Source organism: Siniperca chuatsi, linkage group LG11, assembly GCF_020085105.1.
Source record: "Siniperca chuatsi isolate FFG_IHB_CAS linkage group LG11, ASM2008510v1, whole genome shotgun sequence".
NCBI lineage: Eukaryota > Metazoa > Chordata > Actinopteri > Centrarchiformes > Sinipercidae > Siniperca > Siniperca chuatsi.
The window spans coordinates 22617254-22644505 of NC_058052.1; the positions used below are offsets into that span (position 1 = coordinate 22617254).

Consider the following 27252-nt stretch of genomic DNA (forward strand, 5'->3'; position numbering starts at 1 on the left):
TCCAGCTGTTTTTTTTTTAATGCTTACCTCCCGCCCTTCTGACAGCTAGTTTGCCCTCTGCTTCTCAGTCGGATAACCTTCTCTCTGTCTCCCAACCTATTAGTTTTCCTTCTGCCCCTCTATGAATTTGTTCCCATCCTCCAGTTCCCCTTCTCTGCTTCTCTGCCCGAACTTCCATTTTTTCCTTCTCTGGCTGAACCTGTCTCTCTGTCTGAGCCTGAATCTGTTTCTCAGCACAAGATATAGCTGCCTCTTAGCCTGTGAGCTTGTCTTTTCTGTTTTACTGCCTGAGCCTTTATCTGTCAAGCTTGAATCTGTCCGATTCTATATCATGTATCTGTCGATCCTTCCCTTTCTAAGCTTCAGCTCCATTTTGTCTATATTCGTGTGCAGCCCATGTCAGTGTCTCCATCAGGTCTCCCTCAAATCTCTGCCCCAGTCAGTGTCCTTTCATTATCAGCCTGTGCCCTTTGGTCTCTCCTCCAAAACCTGTGCCCCAGCATCTACCCCTCAGACCCAGGTCAGCCTGTTTCATTCTCTTGTGATCAAATTTCTGGTCCAATGATCCTAAGCAATCCTTTCAAAAATATTCCCACCTGAATAGCTGCTTCTCCCGAGCCCAGGGCCGACTCCCAAGCAGCTCCTAAGTCTCACTCTATGCTCCACTAGTCCACTTGACTACAGTCACTGCACTTGTGCTTGTTAAAGCCTTAACTCACACAAGCTGACATGCAAGCTTATGGGGCTCTTTACCATCGTCCACACGGCCAACCTTGCACATCCTTCTTCCCTAGTCAATCTCAGACTCTTTCTCCTCCCATTCCCAGTGTCTGTTACAGAATTTCCCATACACTGTCCTGTTTCACCTGCCCTCTAGTGGCCCTCACTGAGTTTCCATCCTTTAGAGGTCACCTGACCCAGTCACCTTGATACCCAGCTGCTCTTCATACACAATTAACCCCAGTGAATAGACAGAGGCCAGTTTTCTGACAGGTTGTCTGTTGCTTTACTGTGGTTGGGTCATTCCTGCCTGCCTGTTTCTGGCCTACTGTTTGAATTTCCTGTTGCAAACTTTGGCTTGCCTACTCATTTTTGGATTTGGACTGCCTTCCTGTTTCCAACTATTTGACCATCAGTACTTAGCAAGTTGCCCTTTACTCTACCAGGTGGGTCTCTGGGTCTCTGTGTTTGCATTTGGGTGTCACAGTTAGTGTAAAGCCGAGTAGCAGGAGAAACAGGGAAACACAGGTACAATTCAGTAATTTAATGACAAAAAAACACACAAGGGCTTTCATGGACAGTCACACACATTGAGTCCTCATTCCTGTTACCTGTAACCTTAATTATTACAGCATGACCTTTGTGCTGAAAACCTGACACAGATTATCAGTGCTAGTAAATGCTAGACATTCTTGGTGAGTGCTTCTGTTCAGTAGAGGTGGCAATCACAAACTTTTTTTCCCCAAAGCTAAGCGGTCACGTCACCATTCAAATGCCCTTCAATATTGTACATCAGTACATTCATGCAGCCCAATGTTCAGGGCTGATTCTGACTGTCTTCGGTTCAGTAGTGCGTTCAGTCTGTTGCTAGTCCAAGCTATCATATTCAGTTCAGTATAAAACTAGCCTATTCATGCACTGCACATAAAGTTAATAGTCAAAAGTGTATTATTATGAGTTATCAGGTTATGATTGTTTCTGTGGCTTTCATGGTTTTCACGGGTGAAAAAAAAAATTTAAGGAACTTAGATTATCCTGACAATCTTTTTTTTCACATGTTAAGTCATAAACACAGGAGAGAAAACTATTTAGATCAGACTTGTCTTGATTTTAAAAAAGATTTTCCCAGCTCTAGTTTTGTATATTACCAGATTTGGTTATAATTTGGAGGTAACCATTAGCGCCCATATGTAGCACATTCAATTCAAATTTGAAGACATATGTTTTTGTTTGTGTTTCAGTTGTTGACTGTCAGTGTCTCCAGGTCAGATCAGTGGTAGCCTTTTTCACAACTGGGAGTCTCCAAAGTCAAAAATGTTCAAATACTACACATAGGGGTTTTAAATGACCTTATACCTACCTAAAAGATACATACATGCACTTTCCTGCCAATGGTTTCACACCATTCCACTGGCTGTAATGCCCCGAGAAACGTTGCAATGGCCAGTAAAGGCAGTGAAGAAGACTAAACATGGATGTAAACAATGCATGATTTACAATGCAAATAAATAGGCTTTGCAAAAGTTTTGTGAGGAAGGAGCTGCATTCAACACGTTTGTTAGTCCTCAAGGATACAAACACTGCATTTTGGTGAGCCACTGATTGTAGACAAAACTTTTCTGTTTACAAAAACTCCACAGGGCTTTCTTTAACAGTGCTGGATGGTAACACATTATGGTAATCATGAACTAGTGGTATTTCTTTTGTGTTAGTTTCAATAATATGGTGGTAATCAATGTTTGGTTTTTATTATGACTCTCAATATCAGATGTTGCATTATCCAGAAACTAAATCCCATGTGTGTGTTTTCCTGTCTTTTTCTCTCATTCCCTCTCTCTCCCTCACTTTGTGCCTCTCTCTCTCTCTCTCTGCCTCCCTTCAGACTGTCTTTTTGCAATACTTTAAAATTAGAAGTAATACTGATGTAGATGTTGCAAAAGTATGTATGTAGATATAGTAATGGGTGAGTTGGAAGCAAACACTGTTTCCTCTATCAAACCCAATATTTTTTATAACAGTTTAAAACCTGGGTGCATTGTTGCGCTTATACCATGGCTGCTTACCAAAAGAAAAAAGTAGACTGTGTATACGCTGTTGTAGTGAGTTCAGTCTCATAGTTTCATATGTTGTTGTCAAACTTCCACATTTCACAACTTTGAAAAGCCAGTTCCTCTTGGTGAGGTTTACTAAAGGAGTCCCTATAAGGTATATTAGTCAATGAACTTCAGTTATTAGTTAGTTCATTTTGTACATGCTGCTGTCTTTATGTTTCAAGTGTATTTTTAATATTTCCAAATATTGGAGGTGGAGCTCAGCATTGTCAGGTTGTTTAGTTGAACATGTGATCAAACTGTAAGTTTTATTATAGATAACCTGCTTTTTTATAAGGTCTAACCTTTTGATTCAGAATGGTGGTTTTGTCTGGAGGTATCCCTATTTAAGATATTAATGGACACCTGCCAGCCAATCAGAAACAAGCATTTTTCAAGGACATTGAATAGGCTAAATATAAATAATGCCATAAATAACATGTTGGCTTTATAACATCATTCAATATGCCTCCCGTTATGGAGAGAGAGAGAGATACACAGACAGGGAGAGTGGGATGTTTCTGGACTTATTTATTTTCAATGGGATATTAACCCGTAAGAGTAAAGCGAGTATGTGAGAAAGAGGAAGAGTGTGTATGTGACAAAAGAGTGACAAGATATATATGTGTATAGACACACAACGACAGAGAAGTGAGGGAGCCGCGCACACACACACGCCGCACAGAGAGCGAGATAAGGAGGAGGGCGAGCTGATCCTCAGTCAGTGTGTGAGGGAACAGACGAAGTAGAGACCTGCTCACACACAGACACGCTCGTTCTCACACTCACACACACACGCACACACACACACGCACACACTCTCTCTCTCTCTCTTACACACACTCTCTCTCACTCTCTCTCCTTTTCTCTTGCGCTTGCACGGAGCGAGAAAGGGGAAGGGAAGAATGAGGAAGAAGTCCACTGTGCTGCGCGCCTCGTCCCAACAAATGCGGGTTTGCTGATGAAGCGCCCCTCCGGTCATCCGATCATACCGGTCGTACACGTCGCATTGCATGGAAACGAGGAGTAGGCAACAACAGAAAACAACAGCAACAAATAAAAAACTGCCAGTGCATGGGAATCCGGACTCCTCTCCCCTTCTTTTGTGCGTCTCGGTCGGTGGATACGCCGTCTTGGCTGGCGTATAAGAGCTCCCTGCGTCTCCATTACCATTCCCCACTACTGGCTTACCTCTACTACTACTACTCCACCTCCTCCTCCTCCTCTTACTCCCGGTACCGCTATTAGTAGAGCTATAGTGCTGCTTTTACTACTGACTGTCTTCTCCGGATTGTGGACACTCTCTGGATAAAAAGGTAGGACATTTTGCAGTTTTCTGGGTGCGTTTTCAGCCGGGTTAATGATGATGAATGCTGGGGGTCTTTACCTCTATTTCGCCGCATTGTCTGGGGAAAGCAAGTTTTTTTTGGAGGGAGGTGGAGTGAATAGGATGCAAAGGGGACAGTGTCGCCTCATGGAGCCCTGATTGGAGACTTGAAAGCACCATGGGTCGGAAGGAGTTGGATGCGATGTGGAGACGATGTTTCCTCACCTCATCCTCCCGCACAAAGCTTTCCACACTGCGCTTTTCCTCCTCTGTGGTTCGGAAATAGAGGCAGGACCCTGGTTAAGACATCACTGGGTGCGGTGGAAGTTGTTTTTCATTTGTTTTTTCATTAATATGAACAGCCGGTTTGGGATCCGGAGGCTCCTTCCTTTCGCCTCTGGGCTCTTTTTGCCCTTCACTCCAACCCTCCTTCCCTGCTGTCCTCTCCCTTCCTCCCATGTTTAAGTCCGACCGCTTGCCTCGCTTATAGAGGAATAATAATTAAGGATGCAAAGCACGTTCAGATAACCACGCTCGCACCTTTTTATAGGCTTTCATTGTGGAAGCTGGGTGACAAACAAGCGCCGTCCAGGCTAAATTTCCCCTTAAGAGATGGTAATCCTTGCAAAGGATGAATGATCCAGTCGCTTAAAGCGCATTGAGAGCCACTTTTACGCAATTCTGCTCGTCCCCCATCCTTTGCGCCAAACAGTTCCGTGTTAGGGCTGATGGAGTGCCTTTGCACATCAGTGCAGAGCAGGTTGGGGGAGAAATCTGAGTCCAGACCCCGTGGTTGAGCGTGAATGGGTTCAGGTTCAGTTGGATTTTTAGTCTTAAACGTGAAATCCAAGGAAAAGGCTCATTTCACCATATGCCGCTTTGGAAAATGTTATAAAAGGGAAATGAAACAATGGCAGAGCACACATCAGTTAACTGTTCCTGTACACCTAGCACATATAATAATAATGATGATGATGATGATGATGATGATGATGATAATAATAATAATAATAATAATAATAATAATAATAATATTTTATTATTAATAATAATAGAGGAGGAGTGCTTGGCACATCAGGCAGGTACCATCAAGACTTTCCAGGCAACCTTTTCCAGCTGACTAAAGTCTGGGCTTTATAAGCATGACAGAGGAACAGTAGCTCATCCACTGTGAATGGTATGAAATATTTATTTATGACAATGAAAAACTGAAACGCAGCCAGAGGTCTTTACTGCTTTATTTACCTTCCAGCAGTGGTGCAGTTGGTTATTGATGAAATATAATATCTTGTGGTGAGGCTTAATTTCAGACATCACAACAAAACAGGTTCAGATTAGCACTAGTGATTATATTTTCCAAAACAAACTGACCTTTTTTACATATCTGACGCCAGATTCAGGCCGCCTCTCAGTGGGTCTTCATCAATCAGTGATTAGGCCTGTCTAGGAGAGCATATACCACACACACACACACACACACACACACACACACACACAGGCACACAACTTGCACCAGTAGCTGCTACAGTGTAGCAACTGCTGGGTCACTATGTTGTAAATAAGTCAGTGGTAAATGGCTGAGAGGAGGCTGAGCTTCATCCTAGCTGGAAGAAATAGGTTTAGCCTACCACAGTGTGGTATATGGTATGTGATGTGAAAGGTTTGTAAAGTTAACATGCAGTATTATTATTGTCATCAATATACTTCAAAAACCCCATTACCTTTCTTTCGTTTTGTTCCAATTTCCTTCATAACATAGAGATTACAGCCAGGCCTATTTATTTAAAATTGTGGCTTCTTTTTTCCTGCCTGGGCTGTTATGGGGTTGTAGGGTTTTGTTAAAAAATGTTTTAGGTTTAAATTGTGGTTAGGGTTTCACCTTTTTAATATAAAAGAATGACCTGGTTGAATCCATATCAATTACTAATTATTCATACATAGTGATGAAAAAATGGCATTTATTTTTGCATATAAGACTGACCAACACTAATATTTTTTTCAGGAACAAGATCAGTTAAAATCTCAGAGAAAAATCTTCAGTGTTCGCATGCATCAAAAAGTTGTTCTGCTTCTTTCTGCAAAAGTGACCCTGTTCACTATAGTTTACTGTAAACACAGTCCTTTCATGGCAAGGACAGGTCAGGTAATGCTTCTGCTAATGTAAAATGAAGTTAAAAATCATGAGAAAATGCACAAGAGCTGCTTATTTTGCTGCAGATTAAGCACTCCCTTGAAGTAAATGCCTTTTTTCTAATCCAGTTTTAACCATGATTCTAAATAGATAAATTCCTAAATTTTAAATAAATTATAAAATAAAATTACTGTCATGATCCCTATGTTTATTGCATACTGAATATTGTACTGTATGTATAGTCAAGGCAGATATTGCTAATAGGTGATACTACCTCCATCATATAATTCAATAGCTAATAAGCTAATAGGTAGCCACCAGTGTCAAACCCTGAGGAAGAGTTTCTATTGGAAATCAATATGCAAATCGATGGCTTCTCTGAAAACTTACCATCCATCATAGGTCCATTGTAGTTATGCTTATTGGTCTATGTGCGACCCCACTGTTAATTGTAAGTCCTCAGGTTAATACGTTGGTGTACTGCTACATTACAATGGATGTCAACTGTTGTAAGGTTCAGTACAGATGTATTACATATGATATAATAACATAAACAAAATTCCTGCAAACTATATTGACTTGCCTTATATTCCACATGTTTCTTCAGAAATACATGGAGAACAGCTGCTCTCAGGCACAGAATTGGTAATCTGGCAGCCAAAATAAAATGTATATATTGTACATCGTTAGCATGGATGTGTACAGTGGCCCTGTCAGATTGACACTCATGTCAGCTCTGTTAAAGCTATTACTTATAAGTAACGCAACTAAATGATTGTCATGTTAATCTTAGTAAAAACATTGTAAACAAATGAGTCACTGGGAAGATTGGCAGCCTTTATTGGCCAATACACTGCATTTGATGCTGCGCACTACTGAGTACGATTTGGTGGCAGAAATGCTAGACCGTTATAGCACAAAAACAGGAGGGTGCTGTTCTACCAGGGTAAGCAAAGCAAAACTTCAATCCGTAATGTCATGTGTTTATCACTGATAAACAGAGCTAGAGGTAACTTTACCTCCATGATAGAAAGGAACAGTTCGCAGGAAATACGGGCTATTTCTAGAAAAGAGCAGCAGCAGAGTATTACTTCTAGGATGAGACAGAGGCTACCAGCTGTCTCCACCATAGCTTGACAAAAATGATACATGTACCACTATTAACAAGTGTATGAACAGCTGGATGTAAAGTATTTCTGTTGTGTCCTTGCAGTTAGTGGTTGATTGTACAGAGTAGGTACAACCTCCCACAACTAATAAGCTCAGTGATAAAATATGGATGAATTAAAACAAGGTTGCATGCATAGCATAGAGTAGTGTAGCACAGAATAGCATAGTATGATCAAAAGCATGTGTACAGAGTATTCAAGTCAAATAAAATTATTTATACAGGATATACATGTTTGTCTCAGAGTGCTTTACAATCTGTACAACATATATCACTCCTTCTCTCTTTACACCCTTGCTTTGGAAAAGGAAAAACTCTGATGTTTGTTGTTTGCTGATATATAAAAAGACTGATTCAAGCTGTAAAGACAACATTGACATACTGTCATCTTATAGTTGATATGGAAAACATGTTAGCAAAGATTTAACTAGCATCCAGTTGGAGTTGCAACATTAACAATCTTCTGGAGTCATGTTTCTGTCCACCCAACAAATGTAAGTCCAATATTCAGTCTTCTTGCTCTGTATTGGTCTCCACCCACTCTTGATAGAAATGTCTGACTCTTAAGCTGCTAATTGATCCACTTTGTTCACCAACTAGTCGCTAACTTTGTCTGTCAGCAGTTTGGTGTATATAGTGGGTTCAACAGCTACCTTCTCCTGCTGAACCAAACAACAAAATTGCGGGCTATAAAATCAAAACAATGAGCTGAAAGATGCTAAAATGCCAGGTAATAATTATCTGTGGGTTTGTCACAATGAGCGACGCCTTTCACATTATAAATAATCATTTGACCCATTGATAATATAGAAGTATTGATTAGTGCAGCTTTGTTTTTTTTTTGTCAAATTTTTTTTAGATCAAGAGCTAGAAGGATGTGTTGTTGTTGAATGATAAAAAAGAGGGGGAAAAATTATGTGACATGATGTCCAGTGCAGAAGTAGATGGGGACAAAACATGTTTGAGATTTTCATGAAGACTGAGGAAAGAAATGCTCTTTGAGAAAACCCACTGAATTACAGGTGCTAATGGAACAGAGGCTAGCTAGGAAAGGGGGCGGACTTTGTACAAAACCATATCATTGCCCATGTGAATGAATGGAGCACTGGAGATAAGAGAAGTGATTTATTTGACTTTTGAGTTTTTTCATAATTTTGTTTTGTCTAACCACACAGTTCATGTTTGTTTCCTCTTGCTCATCATCACTCTCCTCCATGTTCATGTCCCTCGTCACATCCCAGATAGACAGACATACAGATAATGTTGATGGATAGACAATGTGTAATAATAAACAGGACAATTTCCTATTATTTGTCAGCGCCAGTCTGATCATTTCCAAGTTTAATAATGTGACAAGCCATCTTGGCTCGAGGATTGGCTGCAAGGCACATCCTAAAAGAGCTCAACATCACCCTAATGACGATAAACGCAGACCATTAATCTTCAGTTGTTTGCAGGGGCTAGTGTGTGTGTGTGTGTGTATGTGCATATTTGGTCTTGCTCTTACACATACATTGGCAAACAGTGGAATATCCCTTTGGCTTTATTTCACTAGGAGAGGTAAGAGTACGTTAGGTGACCTCTCTCTTTCCTGTCTTGTACTCCCTTTTTCTTTCCATCTGTCTCTGTCTTTATCTCATTCTCTTTTCCTCTAGATTTTTTACTCTGATTCCTATGTCATATCGCTCTCCTTCCCCTTTCTATTGACTTTTCCATATTTTTCTTTCACTCACGGTTTTAAATTTTTTATCATCGCCTCCTGCCCTATAGCAAGGAAAATGCATCTCGGACAGGTTGCTCCTCAGAGCAGCAGGCTGAGGCATTTCTTTGTGTTCTCTTGCAACACACATATTTATTTTAGTTGGAACATTCATGGTCAGCATCTACTCATCTTTAGAATATTTTACCACTACATCACTTCTAATAATTGTAATTTTCTGGCATGATTCAGTTTCTGAAGAACATTAGTGGCTTTATGTAGAAAGTGGGTTCATGTCCTATGCACTCCCTTGTCTTTCTCTTTCTCTTTTCTCTGTTGCCTGTTGATCTTATCAGGTTTTTGGCACCTTTTGGGTGCTGCCTTCAGAGGCTCCTGAGGAATGCCAGTATTGGGGCAGAGAGGGAACATCTTTCCTCAGTGCAGCACATGGTTTTGGTTTGTATTGTGCTTTTGCTTTAGCCTCTGGGAAGAGGTCTCAGTGGTCCAGTTTGTGTGTGTGTGTGTGTGTGTGTGTGTGTGTGTGTTCAGCTTTTTTTTCTTCCTGAAGCTGGCTTGGCTTGTCTTATGTTGTGTTCCTCTTGAAATGGAACCACGTTTTTGAGGTCATAACACTAGGGAATATCATGGCGGGATATTCTGAAATCTGATATTTCAATGACAAAATCCAAAATAGCAGCCACTGTTCAGCGACTAAGACTCTCTGGTGTTAATAGCAGACACATAAACATACACCCTTGAGTTTAGTGCTGATACCAGCCAGGGCATCAGTTTTTCCTTGATCAAATAGCAGGTAATGACTCTTATGCAGAAAGAGAACAACTGCAGTCAATCATTCCCGCAGGATATATTTTGCAGTCATACAACAAAATGGAACTGTAAATAGAACAGGTAATTATCTGAAGTCATCTGAAGTGTAATCTCCTGAAAAAGTGTAAAGCAATCAGGATTGTGTAAGCAGGGTTTATGGGTTTAAGGATTGGTGTTCGTGAGGATGAATTTTAAGCAAGACAGTGAGAAGAAAGAGAGCAAAGAACAGATACTAGAGCACGGACTCTGGGTTAATAAATGAATTGTGTTTTATATCAGGTACTGTGCTGATATATACAGCACAGTGCTTTATAGTAAAGCATGCATAGTATTAACTACCTTTTAGCCATTCACTGTATTGTGGTGAGAAGTAGGATATGCAAGTGCCTAGAAAGGAGGAAGTCTTGTAAGTGGTGGATTGCTGGTTTTAATTCCCAAACCAGCTGGAAAATAACCAAATATTCAGCAACTGCTGCTCAGATGCCCTTTTGCAAGGCAAAACAAGGCAACCTCTATTTGTTTGTGTGCGGACTGTGGCAGCTCCCATGACACTGTCATCTCAAATTATCAATTATATTATTTTCTTTTCCCATTTATCCTGTTCAGGGTCACTGGCCCATCAAAATAGCACCAATAAAATTAATCAACCTTTTATTATTGTCTGATTAGATAGTTACAGAGAAAAAATGGGGATTGTGAGCAATAAGGGCTGTGAGTTGTAATGCTTTTCCGTGATGTGGAATAAAACATGGTCTGATAAGCATCAATGCTAGCCTGGGAACCAGACGAATCTGCCAGATGCAGATACGTCTGGCCCCTCTTCCATTCAGACAATGGGAGAGGGGCCATGTTGATTGGTTGTAGGTCTGGACCAGCGTCCAGTCTGTAGGTTTCGTTCGCAACGCACCAGGCTCACGAAACTCAGATCAAACTGTCAAGCTAGGCAGTGCATGCCAACTTGCATGTGTTGCTCAGCGCTATGTCACACGTTTCGTTGCTCTGATTAGTTGTAGGTCTATCTAATTGCGTCCAGAGGCATTTTGGTCTTTGTCCGTTGATAATGCCCTTTGGAAATCGAAAATGAACTGAGAGGTTCCAGACTAACACACATTTGCGAATTATTCTGGCGATACCAGGCTACATCAATGCACCTCTTGAGAGGGTTTTTTATACCTGCACAATACCCAGAGTTCAATATCTTACACATTAAATAGTAATCTACAATCAACAAATTAGATATAATGAGTACACAACATAATTAGTGAGCTTTGGAGGTGCTGGTAGGCAGATTTCTTTTCACCTTTAGACATAGCCAGGTTACCTGTTTCCAGTCTTCATGCTAAGCTAAGCTAACCAGTTTGTGGCTGTAGTTTAATTTTTAATTACCGGTATGAGAATGGTATCAATATTCTCATTTAAGTGCATTTCCAAAAAATTTGAAGGTTGCCTCCTGTGGTGAAAAAGGCATTTAAGCCTGCAGTCTGAAAGCATCATTTCATTCTAACACCATGAATAGTGTTGAGAATGGCAAGTGAAACTGAAACCAATAACCAATGAAAAAATCAGTGTCGTCCTCCATGTACTTTTTCACATTTGCTGCTGTTTGGAAGAGCTAACACACCAAAATAACTTAAAGCGTGAGGTATAATTCCCTATATTTCCCACCTGTGGAGAATCTATTAAACTTCCACTGGTACCACATGTCTTTTTAATGGCTGTCTCCTTTTAATGTGGTTTTCTCTTTGATATAAAAACATACAGGTGTGGACGTCATGAGCAGGGTGGGGTCACAGCAAGGATGACAATTAAAGGGGTTGGAGAGTCATCTTTACATTTTATTACCTCCTAATTTAAAGGATGTTTACAAGTGAGGTAGTTTTATAGACATTAACCTGTTAATGATACGATTCAAATTCAATTTTCATTCATAAATTTCTGTTTAACTTGTCCTATACTTTACCTTTAAAATATTATATTTACTGCTCCAACAGTTTCTATTTTCCAAGATTTCTTGGGCCTCAATGGTGTAGAGAAGCAAAAAAAAAGATACTCAGTTGTATACAGAACAGCTGGCATAGAGAGCATGCTCTTTAGCTATCAGCCTGTTAGAAAAATGACATCCTTAAGTGAAAACAACTAAATCCCCAAGCACACTGAATTATTGATCACTTGGAAATGCCACACAAAGCCTTGTGTGACCACACAAGAAGGTTGTGGAAGGCAAAGAGCTGCTGGATCACATTAGCCAGGAGGGAAATGTTTGGTTATGAGTTTACTGAAGTTTAATTAAGTAGATGTCTGAAATTGATTTTCTTAACATCTGAGCAAAACTCTCTCACACACTCAGTATATACCAACATAGCGGTCAATCTGAACACTTGTCACACTTGGTTTATTTAAGCCAAATATTTAAATTCACCCTTGGTGGACTGATTATGCATTACACAGTAGCTGATTTATGCAGCAAGTAGCTGTCAACAACATTAGGCAAGGAACACACACATACTTTCTACAGTATATATAATGAATGAACATTCACACATTGATTACATCCCCTGTGGAAATAGGTTCAGTGTTGTTCATTTAGTGTCAGGGCCCTATGGCTCCCGAGCCTCGCTGCATGTAATGTGGGAGAAAATTGTATTCATATTGTTAGGGAATTTACAGCTTCTATATCTATAATGAGTATTGTGGTAGGAAGAAGAGCAGGAAAGTACTGATGTAACTATTGATGTTGGGTAAATTGTGCTGTGTCTGCATGTAACAGTTAATTATCGGGAAATGGATGTTGGCATGCAGGAATGTGGAAGAAGCTTGTTTGAGGAGAGTTCTAAGCTGATCTTTGTTTCAGGTCTTGGTTCTTAATTGATTGCTGATTAAAAGGATTACTACTTGTGTGTATGCAGCAGTGTTTTCCCCAAAAGTTCTACAAAGTGGTAAAGGTTTGTTCATGGGTAACTGTCTATACAGATGTGAGGGTGAGTAAAGAGGGGACCAACATCATGTGGTTTGGCCAGACAGATACAGATGAAGTCACTCTGTATTATGTGTCCAACTGGAATGTGAAACGTGGATTTTTTTTCAAGAAAAAGGTAGGAAGAAAAGCTGTACAGCCAGAAACATGGACGTTTACAAGCATGTGCTCATTGTTGTTACAGTACTGTTCTCATATTGCTGTACTTGCTGTCTGCAACCTAGAAGATTAAAACGCTGCACTGATTTTATGCCAGGCCACAAGCACTGTTTCAGTATTGTTAATTCACAAACTGGTGTCAACAAGTCTCTAAAGCTGTATATGAGTTAAATAAGGCACTCTTCTGGTTTAGAAAATAAAGCATAAACCTGAGCTCCACTTTCAACATCACTGACGGGGTGATGTACAGTAGTTAAAATCAATACTACAATATTAAAAATGATATTTTTAGGCATGCTAATGGCATGCCTCTATGGCCTCTCTCAGTCGATCAGTCCAGATTGTCATGAGATTTTGTACAGATATTCAAGGTCCCCAAAGGATAAATCCTACTGACTTTGGTGATACCCTGACTTGTCCTCTAGCATGACCATGTGGTTGACCTTTGTCATTTTGAGTTGAAATGTCTCAACAAGTATTAGATGGATTGCCATGAAATTTGGTACAGAGATTCACTTTCCCTCAGGATGAACTGTCATAGCTTTGGTGATCGATAATATGATATCATACCATCTTGATACAATTCCACTTAAAGTCGATTAATAATAGTATTGCCTAGCCCTAGCCTGACAGATCTCAGATTTTCAGGTCAAATACTGATAATAATAATACAATAATAATACAATCTAATAGAATATGTGAATGCACACATTTTTAGCAAAGATTCCTTAAATACCTTCAACCTGTCAATATGTACACAGGCACATATAATATTGGTTCACTTATACTATTAATGGACAATATCAACAATAATCACACCAAATAAATTCATCTAGCTTAAACATTTCATACACAAGTAAAAAAGTAATTGTGCTTAGAAAAGAGCTATATACATTTTATCATTATGATTATTACTCTGCCTGAATCCATACACTTGCACACCATACATCGAACAAAGAGTTTTAATTACACAAAAATGTGAGTACTCTGTGAATGGTCTAGTCTAATAACCATAAAAAATACGTACAGATGGATTATTCTCCCCATGGAAAATGACCCAACAATGTGCAATTAGCTTGTTATAAGACGGTGTAGTCCCTCATTCGTCCAGGAGTGTTCTTTCGTAGAAAAGGTTTCAGTCGTAGTCATCTGGACACTGTTTTCAGAATCAAGACGTTTCGGCTCCCATCCGGAAGTCATTCTCAATTGTGAAAAAATGGAACGGGAACTCAGAAATTTAAGCTACTCTGTAGAGAGTAGCCTAAATTTCTGAGTTCTCAGACCATTTTTTCACAATTGAGAATGACTTAGCTTGTTATACGTGGTAACTACATTGAATATGTGTTGGGCTACAGGGACACGTTTACTTCATTGAAATTGATTCTTAGCTAATCATGTTTTTTTCTAGATTCTATTTTGCCTCTTTTTATGTTTGCAAGGAAGCAATCACATGGAAACTGAATAACTAATTTGAAGTCTTAATGTTGGGATCTTGTGGTCTCTCAGAGAGTAGCCTATTTAAGGCAAAAATCCTCCTCACTGCACTTAAACAGTTATCAGTGATTGCATTCCTTCATGCATTTGTTGTTACATTTTTTTGGTAGATAATTAGGCGAAAGTAGAAAATGTAGAACTAGATGATACGAGTTGAAGTTGAATATACTGTACATCAAAACAGTTTGTCACAAACCTGAATTTTGTGTAGTGATGTAAAGACTTGTTTTTTCATTAATTAGTTGATTAACAAAAGCTAAAATAATAGACATCATCTTCGTTTGTGTTCAGCAATCCAGTGGTGTGGACACAATAATAGCAACACCGGTACAATGGGCAGCAGATCTGAAATGAATACTTGTGAGGCTTATAATATAAAAATTTTTATCAAAACGATGAGATTGATAAAGGTTTGTGGTAATTAAGAGGCCATTGTATGGGTATTCACAACTTGTGCATTCCTAATTTTTCCAGCAGCTTTTATTATCTTACCAGCCAGTTTTAAAAATATAATACAATACAAAAAAATGATCTTCAAATGATGTGTGACTGGCTACAAAGCTGTCTGTTTAGCAGTAAACTAATTTACAAGCCTTTGTTGTTGACAGAAGTCAACCGGACTGTTATCAGAGAAAGCCACTACTGGCCGGATTACATGAGGAACAGCAGGTATTGCTACAGGAATGTGGCTGGAAGTTTACCTTTGGTGTGGTTATTTGAACTTGCTGCCCCTAAACAGCCTAGCAAAACATCTTACATGAAACATTTGGTTTTGTTTATTAGAGCCTGAGCAGCGACTGCTGCGAGGACCCTGTTGAAATGTAAGGAATTATTATTATTTATCCAAAAGAATCTAAAGGGCTAAATATTTACATTTGATATAGGTCTTGCGCAGGGGTGTGGCAAAATAAATCGCTAGCGCCCCCTAAAGAGCAGCCCGTGCTGTTTGACCTAAATGTACAAAATTTGGGCGGCACATGTATCATGTCCAGACGCAAAAGAAAGCCTATTGAACCCATAGCCTAAACCAAACAGGAACTTGGCCATTTTGAATTTAGTGTTCATTTTTTGCAATTTACAGGCTCCGTACTCCTAACAAACTCCTCCTAGAGAATTAGAGACTTAAAATGTTCGCAGTGCAATCTAAACACCTTTTGTCATTAATAGTTGCCCCAAATTTCAAATGTTTGATAAGAGTCCTGGCCTGAGGACATCGTTATACTAATTAGGAGTTGTAGTAATTGCGCCACCTACTGGCAGCAGATAGTAAGTAAGCTTTGTGTGACATTCATCGATGATTTACATGAAGTTTTCAGGGTGTTGTCCACACTTCATTTATTAGAGCGTAATGTATAATTAGGGTGTTCTCTCACCTTTCACTGCTTCAGTGTTTACTGGAAGTTTAAATACATCAATCAAAGTTGTTATCCACACAGCATCTAAAGAAATTTGTTATAATAACATTTTCTTTTTTTGCTACAACACAGAATCATGTCGTCTGTTACATCTACATGTTAGAGATGAAAGAGAGATGAGTTGAGAGTTGGTTACTTGCTGTAGAAGTGAGATCTAGTTTCCACCATGGTGAGGTATTAAAATGATTCTGCAAAATCCTCTAGAGTCATATCTTCCATATATACTCTGGCTTAATAAGCATGTCATCATAAATCTTGAAATAATATAAATTATTGCAGTGGAAATTTAAGTTAAAGGAGAGAATCAAACCTAAACATCTCCTATCATGTCACTATTTTGAACAACATTCAGTATTTCCTCTTCTTCTCTTTTCTCTCTAAAGGTTCAACATCCCCATTTATCGTCACCCCACAAAACAGGTCTGGACGTCAACATGGGCCGCTGGGATCACTCCTCCCTCCTGTCCCCTGCCCTGAGGCTAGCAGTCGTCACAGTGATTCTCCTCCTTGAGCTCCACCCCTCATTGGCTGGCGCTCCCCCAGAGCAGAGCTTGGGTGGCTCTGTTTTGGCAGTGTCCACAAATAAAACTGAATGCAGCAAGGCTGAGCCGTGTGCAAAGGGGGTGATCTTACCTATTTGGGAGCCCCAAAACCCGTCTTTTGGTGACAAGGTGGCCCGGGCTACAGTTTACTTTGTGGCTCTGGCCTACATGTTCCTGGGTGTGTCAATCATCGCAGACCGTTTCATGGCATCAATAGAGGTCATCACGTCACAGGAAAAGGAGATCACCATCAAGAAACCCAATGGGGAAACCACCACTACCACTGTTCGGATCTGGAACGAGACCGTCTCCAATCTCACCCTCATGGCTCTGGGTTCTTCGGCTCCCGAGATCCTGCTGTCCGTCATAGAAGTCATAGGTCATGGGTTCCAGGCTGGCACACTGGGCCCTTCCACCATTGTGGGCTCTGCAGCGTTCAACATGTTTGTCATCATTGGGATTTGTGTGTACGTCGTGCCCGACGGCGAGACCAGGAAGGTCAAGCACCTCCGCGTCTTCTTCGTCACGGCCACCTGGAGTATCTTCGCCTACATTTGGCTCTACCTGATCCTGTCCGTGATCTCGCCTGGCGTTGTGCAGGTGTGGGAGGGGCTGCTCACGTTCCTCTTCTTCCCCATCTGTGTGGTGTTCGCCTGGGTGGCTGACCGGCGCCTGCTGTTCTACAAGTATGTGTACAAGCGCTACCGCACTGGCAAGCAGCGTGGCATGATCATCGAGACAGAGGGAGACCGTCCACTTCCTTCCAAGGTATTCTAAGAGGAATTAACACTACTACTACTACCACCACTACTACAATTAACAGAAATACTTTGTATTAGTATTACCCCTATTACTGCTACAGCACAGCTTTACTTAGCTACTGGAATAGTAATAGGATTAATAATCCACACAATCATAAAAGCTTCCACAAAATTATAAACACAACACTGATAGACATCAGTGTTGTGTTTCATCTTTAAAGCTTTATCGGTAATAATCACATTGTATTCACCAAGTCAATTGCTGAGATCTAGGAAACACATGAAGATGGATGATCAGACAAGTTTTTAAAAAAAACCCTGGTTAGCCAAACTTATTTGAAAGAGAAAACAAAGCCAGATGATAAAATTATTACCCAAACTATCCGTTTTAAACTTCAATCACAGTTTACAGAACTTCTCCCTGATCCAATTTCGACCTATTATACTTTGCCATACTTGTGCATGTACAGTTTTCCTGTGAGGAAGAATGAGGAATTATTATCCCTATTACAGGTTCCTCACTCTCAATTTCACCTCCAAATAAACTGTTTACTCAATGTGACCAACTTGCTTTAAAATCTGACAGCTCTTTCTTGCTCCGTCAGACTTTGTTGTTCAGTAATGAATTTGCCATGTTCCCAGATCTCACCAATCACTTTAGTACCATGTTTTCAGAACCAGTAGAAATGATGGCCAAAGCTATGAAAATAAGACCAAAGTTCTGTTAAACCTGAATTATCCTTTAATAATTCATTGAAGCAATATACAAAAGACCAATTGAAATCATATACTCTTGACATACATTGCTGCTTGAAAAGCAGGTATTTCAACAGTTAATATTTTGTCAACAAGAAAAACGCTACCCTTTCTTATCCCCACCAGAAATCACTCCATGATGATGATGATGATGACGACATTAGAAATGATAAAAATGATTGTGATAATACGTCTAATCTAAGTGTGGAATACTTTTTAAGCATTTCAGAAACTAAAATTCCTTCATTAGTGTCTTATAAAGAATCTACCAGTCATGCTGGGAGCTCTCTCTTTTCCAAAGGTATATCAGTTAGAGAACAGCCAACCAATAGAAATTAATTAAGCTGTCCTCATCCAAACATGGGGTGGAAAAAACAAAGGAGCAGATAAGGCGCTCTATGTAGGTGGAAGTGAGTTCATGAGTAATGTGTATCCGAAACAATTATTTGTATTACTGAATGGAATTCTGCCAAGGTAAACTAATGCCATGATGAAGCATCTTACTGAAAACACACACACATAATTTTTAAGTATTGACACTTTTTAATTTCCTGTTTTGACTACTATCTGATGCTTTGTGTGATGTTCTATGCAGTGCATTGCCATATTTAATTAAATTTTCAGTATTGTGGTGTAGAGTACATTTATTCACCACTCAGTTAATTTAGAGTCTCTCAGTGTTATTATTATTTCTCTCATTTCTTTGATGAGATTATTAAGAGTCAGTGTTCCTTTAGCACACGAAGAAGAGCACTTTCATTTCAACTTCTGGCAAAAAGAAATAACTGAATCAAACCCCAACAGTGTCTCTAAGGGGAAAGCCTAATAATTTAGAAGTTTTAAATTGCCATCTTGCTTAAAGAGCTAAAAGACATTTCATCACTAAAACTGTACTCAAAAGAATGCTTTCAATGAACAACAGAACAACCTCTTTACTCTAAGAGAAACAGATGCCTGACATTTTGTTAACATATCTGATAAAAGCTGATGCTAGTATCGTCTTGTAGTCACACACACAGTAAACATTAATGCGGGTTGTTTTTGAAATTTGCAAGCAAATTATCTGGCAGAAACAGTCAACTCTTGACCTAAACTGAGCTGAATCCTCTTAAGACAAACTCTATAGTACAGACAAAGCACATTATTCTTTCAACCTAAAGAAATGTCCCCATTCATATTAAATAATTGCTTGAAAGTGATCACAGTCTACGACTTCGAAACATCAATAGTAAGAAAATATGTTGGGATTTAGGGACACTATTGGGTGCTTTAACAAAACCAGGAAATGCACCTGTAACCAAGTATAAGACTTACACCAACACCACAGAAACTATACATTTCTGCCTTTGTTTGCATGGTTGTTATAAACCATTCTGGGTATATGCCCAGTTCTCAGTGAACCTCCATGATAACACCAGAAATGTTTTGATTTGATATACTGCTCCAAAGCCTCAAATCAATGGTACTGATTAAATTGCTTTCTTTTCCATTATAAGGTGGACATTGAGATGGATGGGAAGATGCTGAACTCTCATGGTGTTGATTTCCTGGATGGTCCACTGGGTTTGGATCTAGATGAGAAGGATCTTGATGAGGAGGAGACCCGAAGAGACATGGCCAAAATCCTGAAGGAGCTCAAACAGAAACACCCTGACAAGGAGGTGGGTAACAAAGTCCTCACATAGAGTGCAATAAAACATATTGTCAGAAAAACATACTGTCACTGCTGCTCCTGTTGGTGTTGTTTTTCTCAGTGTTGTTTTCCTGTATAGGAAATTAAATGACAAATTAAGCAGCAGCAGCAGCAGCAGCAGATGACGCACTTTGTATTTGCTTTCCTTATCACAGTGATTATGGTGATGAATGCAACTAAGGTCTCATCACAATCTCTCAAATTAATTTGATAATGGTATATCTGAAAAAAGAAAATTGCAAAGGAAACTAAACACCCATTAAATAAATATGTAAGTAAACAGACCTTGTTGTGGTTGCAGTTTCATGTAGGAAGAAAGAAAATAGCTCCTACATGAAACTGTTCACAACAAATCTGTGGATTATCTTGAGTAACCGGGTCATGATTTCTTGGAAGAGAAATCATGTTGTGTTTTTGTATTTTTATTGCGCTTTGAGCACCACAAGCTGAGTGCCATATAGTTCCATTATATTCAAAAAGGCAGACATCTCTATAGCCAATATCTCCAAAACTCTGCAACTCACACCAAAACAATCTAGATCGATAAATAGCACTACAGGTAGAGGAAAAATATGTGTTTTTGATTTTGGGGTGAACTGTCTTTTAAGTACTTTGACTTTGCATGTACATGTCTTTATGTTGTACTGTAGGGCTACTACAGTATTGGTTGTTGTAGACCTGACCAGCAGCACTTTTGTCGCTTAAAGGAGTTGGATCCCAAAGCTCCTATACATCATCCTATACATTTTCTTGTGATCTAGAAATTGATACTGGTGTCACCATTTTGCTGGCTGACCTAATAGCAGAGGTGGGGGACTCGAGTCACATGACTTGACTCAAGTCGCGAATTTGAGGACTTGACTAACCATGGTAAAAGACTTGACTTGACTTTGACTTGGTAGTCATGACTTGAGACTTGACTTAGACTTGAGACAGATGACTCAGAAGGACTTGACATTTTTATTAAATATTTGGAATTTTTTTATATATAGAGAGAAGTTACATTTTGTTTTTGAAACATGATTGAGTGATTTCTAGTTCGAAATAAATCTATTCTATTACACTGACTTCGATTTCCATGGTAAGAAAGTTGTCCGTGTCTGTGGCAGAGTCTGTTTTTTTCATTTTGGGCGGGTTTGTTTAGTGGTCTGTGCAGGGGGGTGGAGTGGCTGTGGAAGAGGTATCCGATATGTAGCACTGTAGGTAGTAGTGGTCGATGAAGTTTTCCAAGTTGGTGATGTAATCCACTTTTCCGCTGAACTGATCCATGTATATTGGGACAACAGTTTCTGCTGTTTTGGTTGATGTACATCCGTGATTTGGTCTTAGTACTGTTTGTTTTGTTTGTTTAAATAGGAATAACTAGCAGTAGTAAGTCGCAGTGATGAATCCCACTCCCGTGTGCAACTCTCACGATCCCACTCTCCATTGTTCATTTTGGAGGCTTGTTATTGATTGCAAAAAAAAGTCAAATATCAGTAAGATTTATCAGGTGTTAGCAGGCTGCAACAGTTTTTGTTAATGTTGAAAATAAAACTCAACTTTTCATGACCACTGTCCTTTTTTGATTTTAATGTGGAAACTGGGAGAGATCATCAGCACTCCGTATTACTTGACTTTTGACCTGCTTGACCTGAGCAATATACCAGTACTGACGATAATCATATTTAAAAATGAAATATTGATATCATGTTAATACACATATGATAATATTGTGTAAGTAATCCAGCACCTCTTAAATCATTACTGTTTCTTTCTGTTCTTGCTTTGTCATAGTAGGTGGCGGTAATTACGCTGGTTGCCACCTGCAACCAGTAAACACAGCCAGGCTTTTTTCATTGTCTGCTAAGTCTTCATGTATTCACGTGTAACAACAATGAGATCATTACCATGTTTGATTGGTTTAATCAATGATTACATGCTGTTTACATAATATATCATGAGCAGTAATTTAGAACAGAGATTAAACTCTTGATCGTAACTTATGAAATTACCAAGCTGTTCATGTTTCATTTGGCACATCATGTACAGCTGAGTAAAACCTCACAAAGATAATCTGATGCGTATTCGTCAATGTAACTAAATCACAGACACTGTTGATACAAATGTCACTGTTCTTTCTCTGTTGACATATTACAACAGTATGACTCATTGTAAGATCACTGTTTCACTTTGACTGTTTCTAATGTTGGATTCATCCACATGACACACCATTTAATCTTATTTATCCAGAAACAAAGCTAGATGAAACTCTGTAATTCAGCCAGACAAGCTCAATGTTCAACAGTGTTCTCTTATTTAAGTAGACAAGTTGACAAAGAAGACATTCTTTCCCACAAAAGAAGATACTGCACCAGCAGTCTGGGGATCTAGATTTTTCGCGGAGCAACATTTGAAAACAACTGCCTTGTCCACTGATCATGCTGGAGAAAAGGTTTTTACACTGTGTTTGTGTGGCTTCATGTTTTCTCTTACTAGGTGGAACAACTCATTGAGCTTGCTAACTACCAAGTCCTGAGCCAGCAGCAGAAGAGCCGCGCTTTCTATCGATGCCAGGCCACTCGGCTGATGACAGGTGCTGGCAACATCCTGAAGAAACATGCGGCTGATCAGGCACGAAAGGCTGTCAGCATGCACGAGGTTCGCTCTGATGCTGGTGATAACGATCCAATCTCTAAGATCTTTTTTGAGCCCGGTTCTTACCAGTGCCTTGAGAACTGCGGCACAGTGGCGGTGAATGTGGTACGACGTGGTGGCGATGTGGGCAAAACGATTTCTGTGGAGTACCGGACAGAAGACGGCACGGCCAACGCTGGCTCGGACTACGAGTTCACAGAGGGCGTGGTGGTCTTCAAGCCTGGTGAGACATTGAAGGAGATCCGCGTGGGGATCATTGACGATGACATCTTTGAAGAGGATGAAAACTTCCTGATTCACCTTTCCAATGTCAAGGTGTTGACATCAGAAGACGAGGAGCCAGAGGAAGGCAAGTCCGCTAATCACGTGGACTCAGTGGCGTGTCTTGGCTTACCCTCCACAGCGACCGTTACCATCTTTGATGATGACCATGCCGGTATCTTTACATTTGAGGAGCCTGTTTGCCATGTCAGCGAGAGTGTTGGCACCATGGAGGTGAAGGTGCTGAGAACGTCCGGGGCTCGCGGCGTGGTTGTGCTGCCATACAAGACGGTGGAGGGAACAGCGCGAGGTGGCGGAGAGGACTTCGAAGACATTCACGGCATCCTGGAATTTCAGAACGACGAGATCTTGTAAGTAACTTTGATCAATCTACCTTTAAACTGTTAAATTTATTTATGCAGATATTTATCAGCTTCACTGTCATTTTGTGCATGTTTTTCTTAATTTTTTTTTTTCACGCTCTTTGTCAATGTGATGATGAAAATGTTATTGCTGATGATGTGAGAAAGTGAGGGTGTAAGTGTGATGTGGTGGTCACGACGAGCGGCAAGGCGGACTGCTCATTGGGGACTTAACAAAATCAACAATTCCCCACTCCTTGATACGTTTTGTCTCTGTTTTCTGCTTTGACTCATTCATTCTCATCTTTTATCTTCATCAGTCTGTTCATTCCTCCTTGCTTTGGATTCTGTTGTGCTGCTTTTTAGTCTTCTGTGGGTTTTATTGATTTCTGCACTCTATATTGCTGTACAGGCAGCACAATAAGTATAGCTTGTGAGTTGCATGAGCCAAGAATTTGGGAAACTGGGTTATTTGTTGGACGGTTTATGGTTTGAATTTTAAGTAGACGGAATGTCAGGACATGGAAATTGAATGAGAAGTGTCGAAGTTTCCTTAAGCAAGGCCCTTAATGGAAAACCAGGAGGAGCTGGTTGCTGGAAACAGTACATGAATTAAATATGCAGCAGGGAATCAGTGCAATGCTAAGAAGGAGCATCTGTCTAGTCAACTTAATTTGGATACACAAAGGCTTTTTTTTAAAATGCCAGTTGCCCTTTTTGGTGGCTTTATACTGTGTGAGAACATCCCAGAGCAACCACTCACGCAGCCATCTAGTGGCTTTTTTTGATGTCTTTATTGTGTGAAAAGAACTTGAAACTCCATTTAAGGATCCCTGCTGTGAAATGCCGCAGCCACAGTTCAAAGCTTTTATTATCTGATGGTGACTCATGGTGAGGTCCGTGATTGCTATTTGACCACGTTTCAGGAGGCCTTTTACCACAGTGGCGATTTTGCACACAGCCAGCTGCTGTACTCTTCATCCTGACCCACTCACAGTGTGGGGAATTAGCTCCAGCTATCAGCCAAATATTTGTACAATGCTGACCACTATGGCTTGGAACCAAATCTAATTTCAAAGATTCTTTTTTAATTTCAATATTTTATTGTGAAAACTATTGCTGTGAATACATACTTGTGTGTTTCTTGCCACACTTTTACTTGTTCTGGACAGTAGCTGGTAATATGATACACAAAAGGCCCTTTCAAACACAACGCGATTTGTGCTGCGCTTGCCATTGGATTCAGCACACTCTTCAATCTGGTTGAACTTTGGCGCAAGTGGCGCACTGTGTGGCATCTAGCGCTTTGCTCGACGCAACAAAAAGCCATCGTGACGTGGCGCAAGCCATCGGAAATAATGGTTTTCAGTTTGCAGTGGTGCCATTGTTGCGTTGTGTCTGAAAGTGCCTTTACTCAAATGTTGACTCAGTAGCTGACTCAGATGTTGACAGTTGTAGAATAGATAGGAATTGGTTCTGTAAATGAGGTAAAGGCTGATATTGTAATTAGAATGCATTCTTTTATATTATAGTATCATTACTGTGTTAATGGCAAATTTAAGCTTGTAGACATCAAACTCAGTATCATCTTGTTGCACACAGGTTCTGTTATAATTGCATTTCTAAATAGATCCATCAGTGCAATGTTACTTTTCTTATAGGTTCATGTTGTCAATGTCAATATATGTTTGTGGTTCATAGCCATTTTGAGTATCAATAGTGATACACTGTCTTTGATTTCCGTTGTTCCTTTTCCATTGTCCTTGTGACTGTTGATTTTAATCTTTGTATTTATTTATTTATTGACCACCATCCAATGGATGCCTGTGTTGAAGTGTTTAATCGTGTGTTGTTACCATGCAACTGTTGAGTTCAGTGTAGCTCTTTTTGCATGAAGCTGAAATATGTTTAACCTGTTTTGATATAGACACATGCACACACATATATATGCACACATGTAAAACTGAATACACACACACTCTCCATATGGCGATGTTCTCATAATGAGAGGTGAAATTGCCGTTTTTCACAAAACACTCAACTGGTTTGTGTGCAAAATGATTGTTTTCTGTAAAACACTACTGGCTCTTTCTCTCACATACTTATACACACATGGCAGGCTGGGTGGGCGTGTTCACGATGTCACCACAAATTACTGTTTGCAGTAAAGCCTTCTCATGGTGGCCTGTAGGCCTGTTGGGCTTGTAGCTTTAGTGAGAATACAATAAACTTCACAGCTTTCAGCAGTTGGCCTTTTTACTGTTTGGGCCATGTGCTAGTTTTTGGGAGTTGTCAGCAGGCTTGACTTGGTTTAGATATGCAGCGGGGACGAGATGTAGAGCTCTTTCTGATTTTTGCTGGCAGGCATCAGTTGTTCGTTGCAGTAGATTCCCTTGGAAACCAAAAGTTTGCTTACAGTGCTTGTTTGAAAATGTTAAGATTGTTTGTGAGGAAGAAGGGTTGTAATGACATGAAACAAAGTGTGCTGTCATGATGAATGAATGGGAGAGATGCTGTCTTTGTAACAGTAGTCTAAAACTCTCTCCCTTTCTTCTGTTTTTGGTCAGATTTGAAGCAGATGTCTGCAGGGCTGACTTTTTCAGCCTGTGGCAGACTACATAGTTTCCATAGCTATAGCTCTTACAGCCAGGACTAAGTGGGTTTTAATAACACTTTGTCCAAATCAAATGATGGACTGTCCTTCCGGTTATCATAGTTACTGTGTGTGTATTCTTGTGTGTACATGTGTATGTTTCCTAGAGAAAAGACCCAGATGTGGAGCAGAATGACTGTAAACTATAGTGCTAGTGCCTGATGTGAAAAGCATTTTGACCATGGCTACATCTACATGTAGGGAGAAGTCATTTTGTAACTAGAAAATAACAAGTTTGATTCCCACACAATGTCCATCAACCACTTAATCTTTAACTGCCCTTCTAAATCATCTCTGATTAATTTTTTATATGATCTTTAATAGCATAAAATGATAGCCATTACATTAATAATAGCCTGATGCGTGATATAAAAGGACCATGGCGGTATTTTTATGTGTTTTAGCCTACAGATCACAGATACTGTAACATTACTGCTGACCATTTTATAAAGCTACCTAAATCTCTAAAGCTAGTTTATTTTATTTTTTCTTTAAAACTCAAACCCAGAAGACAACAAGCAAACACAGTGATGAAGATAAAAAAAATAGACATAAAAATGCTGATCATATTCCCAAGTATCACATGTTGAACTGTCAATCAAAGCAGCAAGGGGAGCTTTCAAAACATTGGCTGCTCAAAACTGCACACGCCTAACTAACTGACAAAAGAAAAACAAAGGCATTGAATACTTATTTTGTTGGGTTACCCAAGCAAGTTTCAAGTACACAACTCGATTTTCATGAAATGGACTGAAACCTGTCGAAAATCAATTATTAAAAAACCTAATGGGTTGTAGTTGATGGGATAGCAGGCAAAGCTACAAGCATGGTCTTTAAGTCACACATTAGACTAAGGCAAATTTTGTATTAAACACATTAGGCGGACAAGACGAGTCTGTTGTCAAATTTGGGAGATTTGGGGAATTTATCAAGGAGGTTAGCTGAGATGCTTGTTAGCTGCTAGCTATACTAGCTATAGGTTCTGCTAACTAGCTAAAGTGGGTGAATGCCCTTAATGTCAGCCAGTTTCCCTCTAGATTTGAGATACATTTATTTTTTATGTGTTTTAATAAAAAAGATATGTGAAAATATATAAAATGATACATATTGCTTTAGCTTTAGAGGAAAATTCTGGGCTGTGTTTTGTCTTCCGGGTAAAGTTTCACACCTTTAATGTGATGTGAGTTAAAAAAAGCTACTTTGGACATACAGCCATAAACTTGGTTGTGTTGTTGACAGAAACTGCAGGCACAGTAAACAAACATATAACAAATAGGACAGATACACAGTAAAGAATATTCACTAAATAAACTGCCACATGCCATAGAATTTATAGCCTTAACTAATGTGCAGGGCTTGTCCCAATATAGTTTTTTTTTTTTTTTTAAATATGCATTCCCATAGAAATACACAGTGTATGTCATCAATGAGCTGCCGGGGCCCTGAGTATGTCACTTTAGGGAAAAGCAGAGGATGTTTTTGCTGCAGAAAAAAGGAAGTACAAAATAGCTGATCTAACTAGGGCTGCCTCCAGGCTAATTCTACCCTCATTCTGTTTCTGTGATAAAGAGAGAGGTGGGAG

General features: G+C 39.7%; 1 protein-coding gene across 3 annotated transcripts in view; it reads left to right on the forward strand.

The window, feature by feature from the left end:
- Positions 1-972: 972 nt before the first annotated feature.
- Positions 973-27252, forward strand: part of slc8a1b (solute carrier family 8 member 1b) — a 147936-nt gene continuing 121656 nt past the window's right edge. Inside the window, exons 1-4 of one of the 3 annotated variants that reach the window (XM_044214483.1) lie at positions 973-1166; positions 16389-17315; positions 19561-19725; positions 22236-23026. In XM_044214483.1, the coding sequence (XP_044070418.1) occupies positions 16440-17315; positions 19561-19725; positions 22236-23026 (1832 nt within the window). In that variant the 5' untranslated portion in view covers positions 973-1166; positions 16389-16439. Of the gene's footprint in view, positions 1167-3319; positions 4127-16388; positions 17316-19560; positions 19726-22235; positions 23027-27252 lie in introns of those variants that run through there. The other 2 variants (XM_044214484.1, XM_044214482.1) reach the window with 2 other exon arrangements.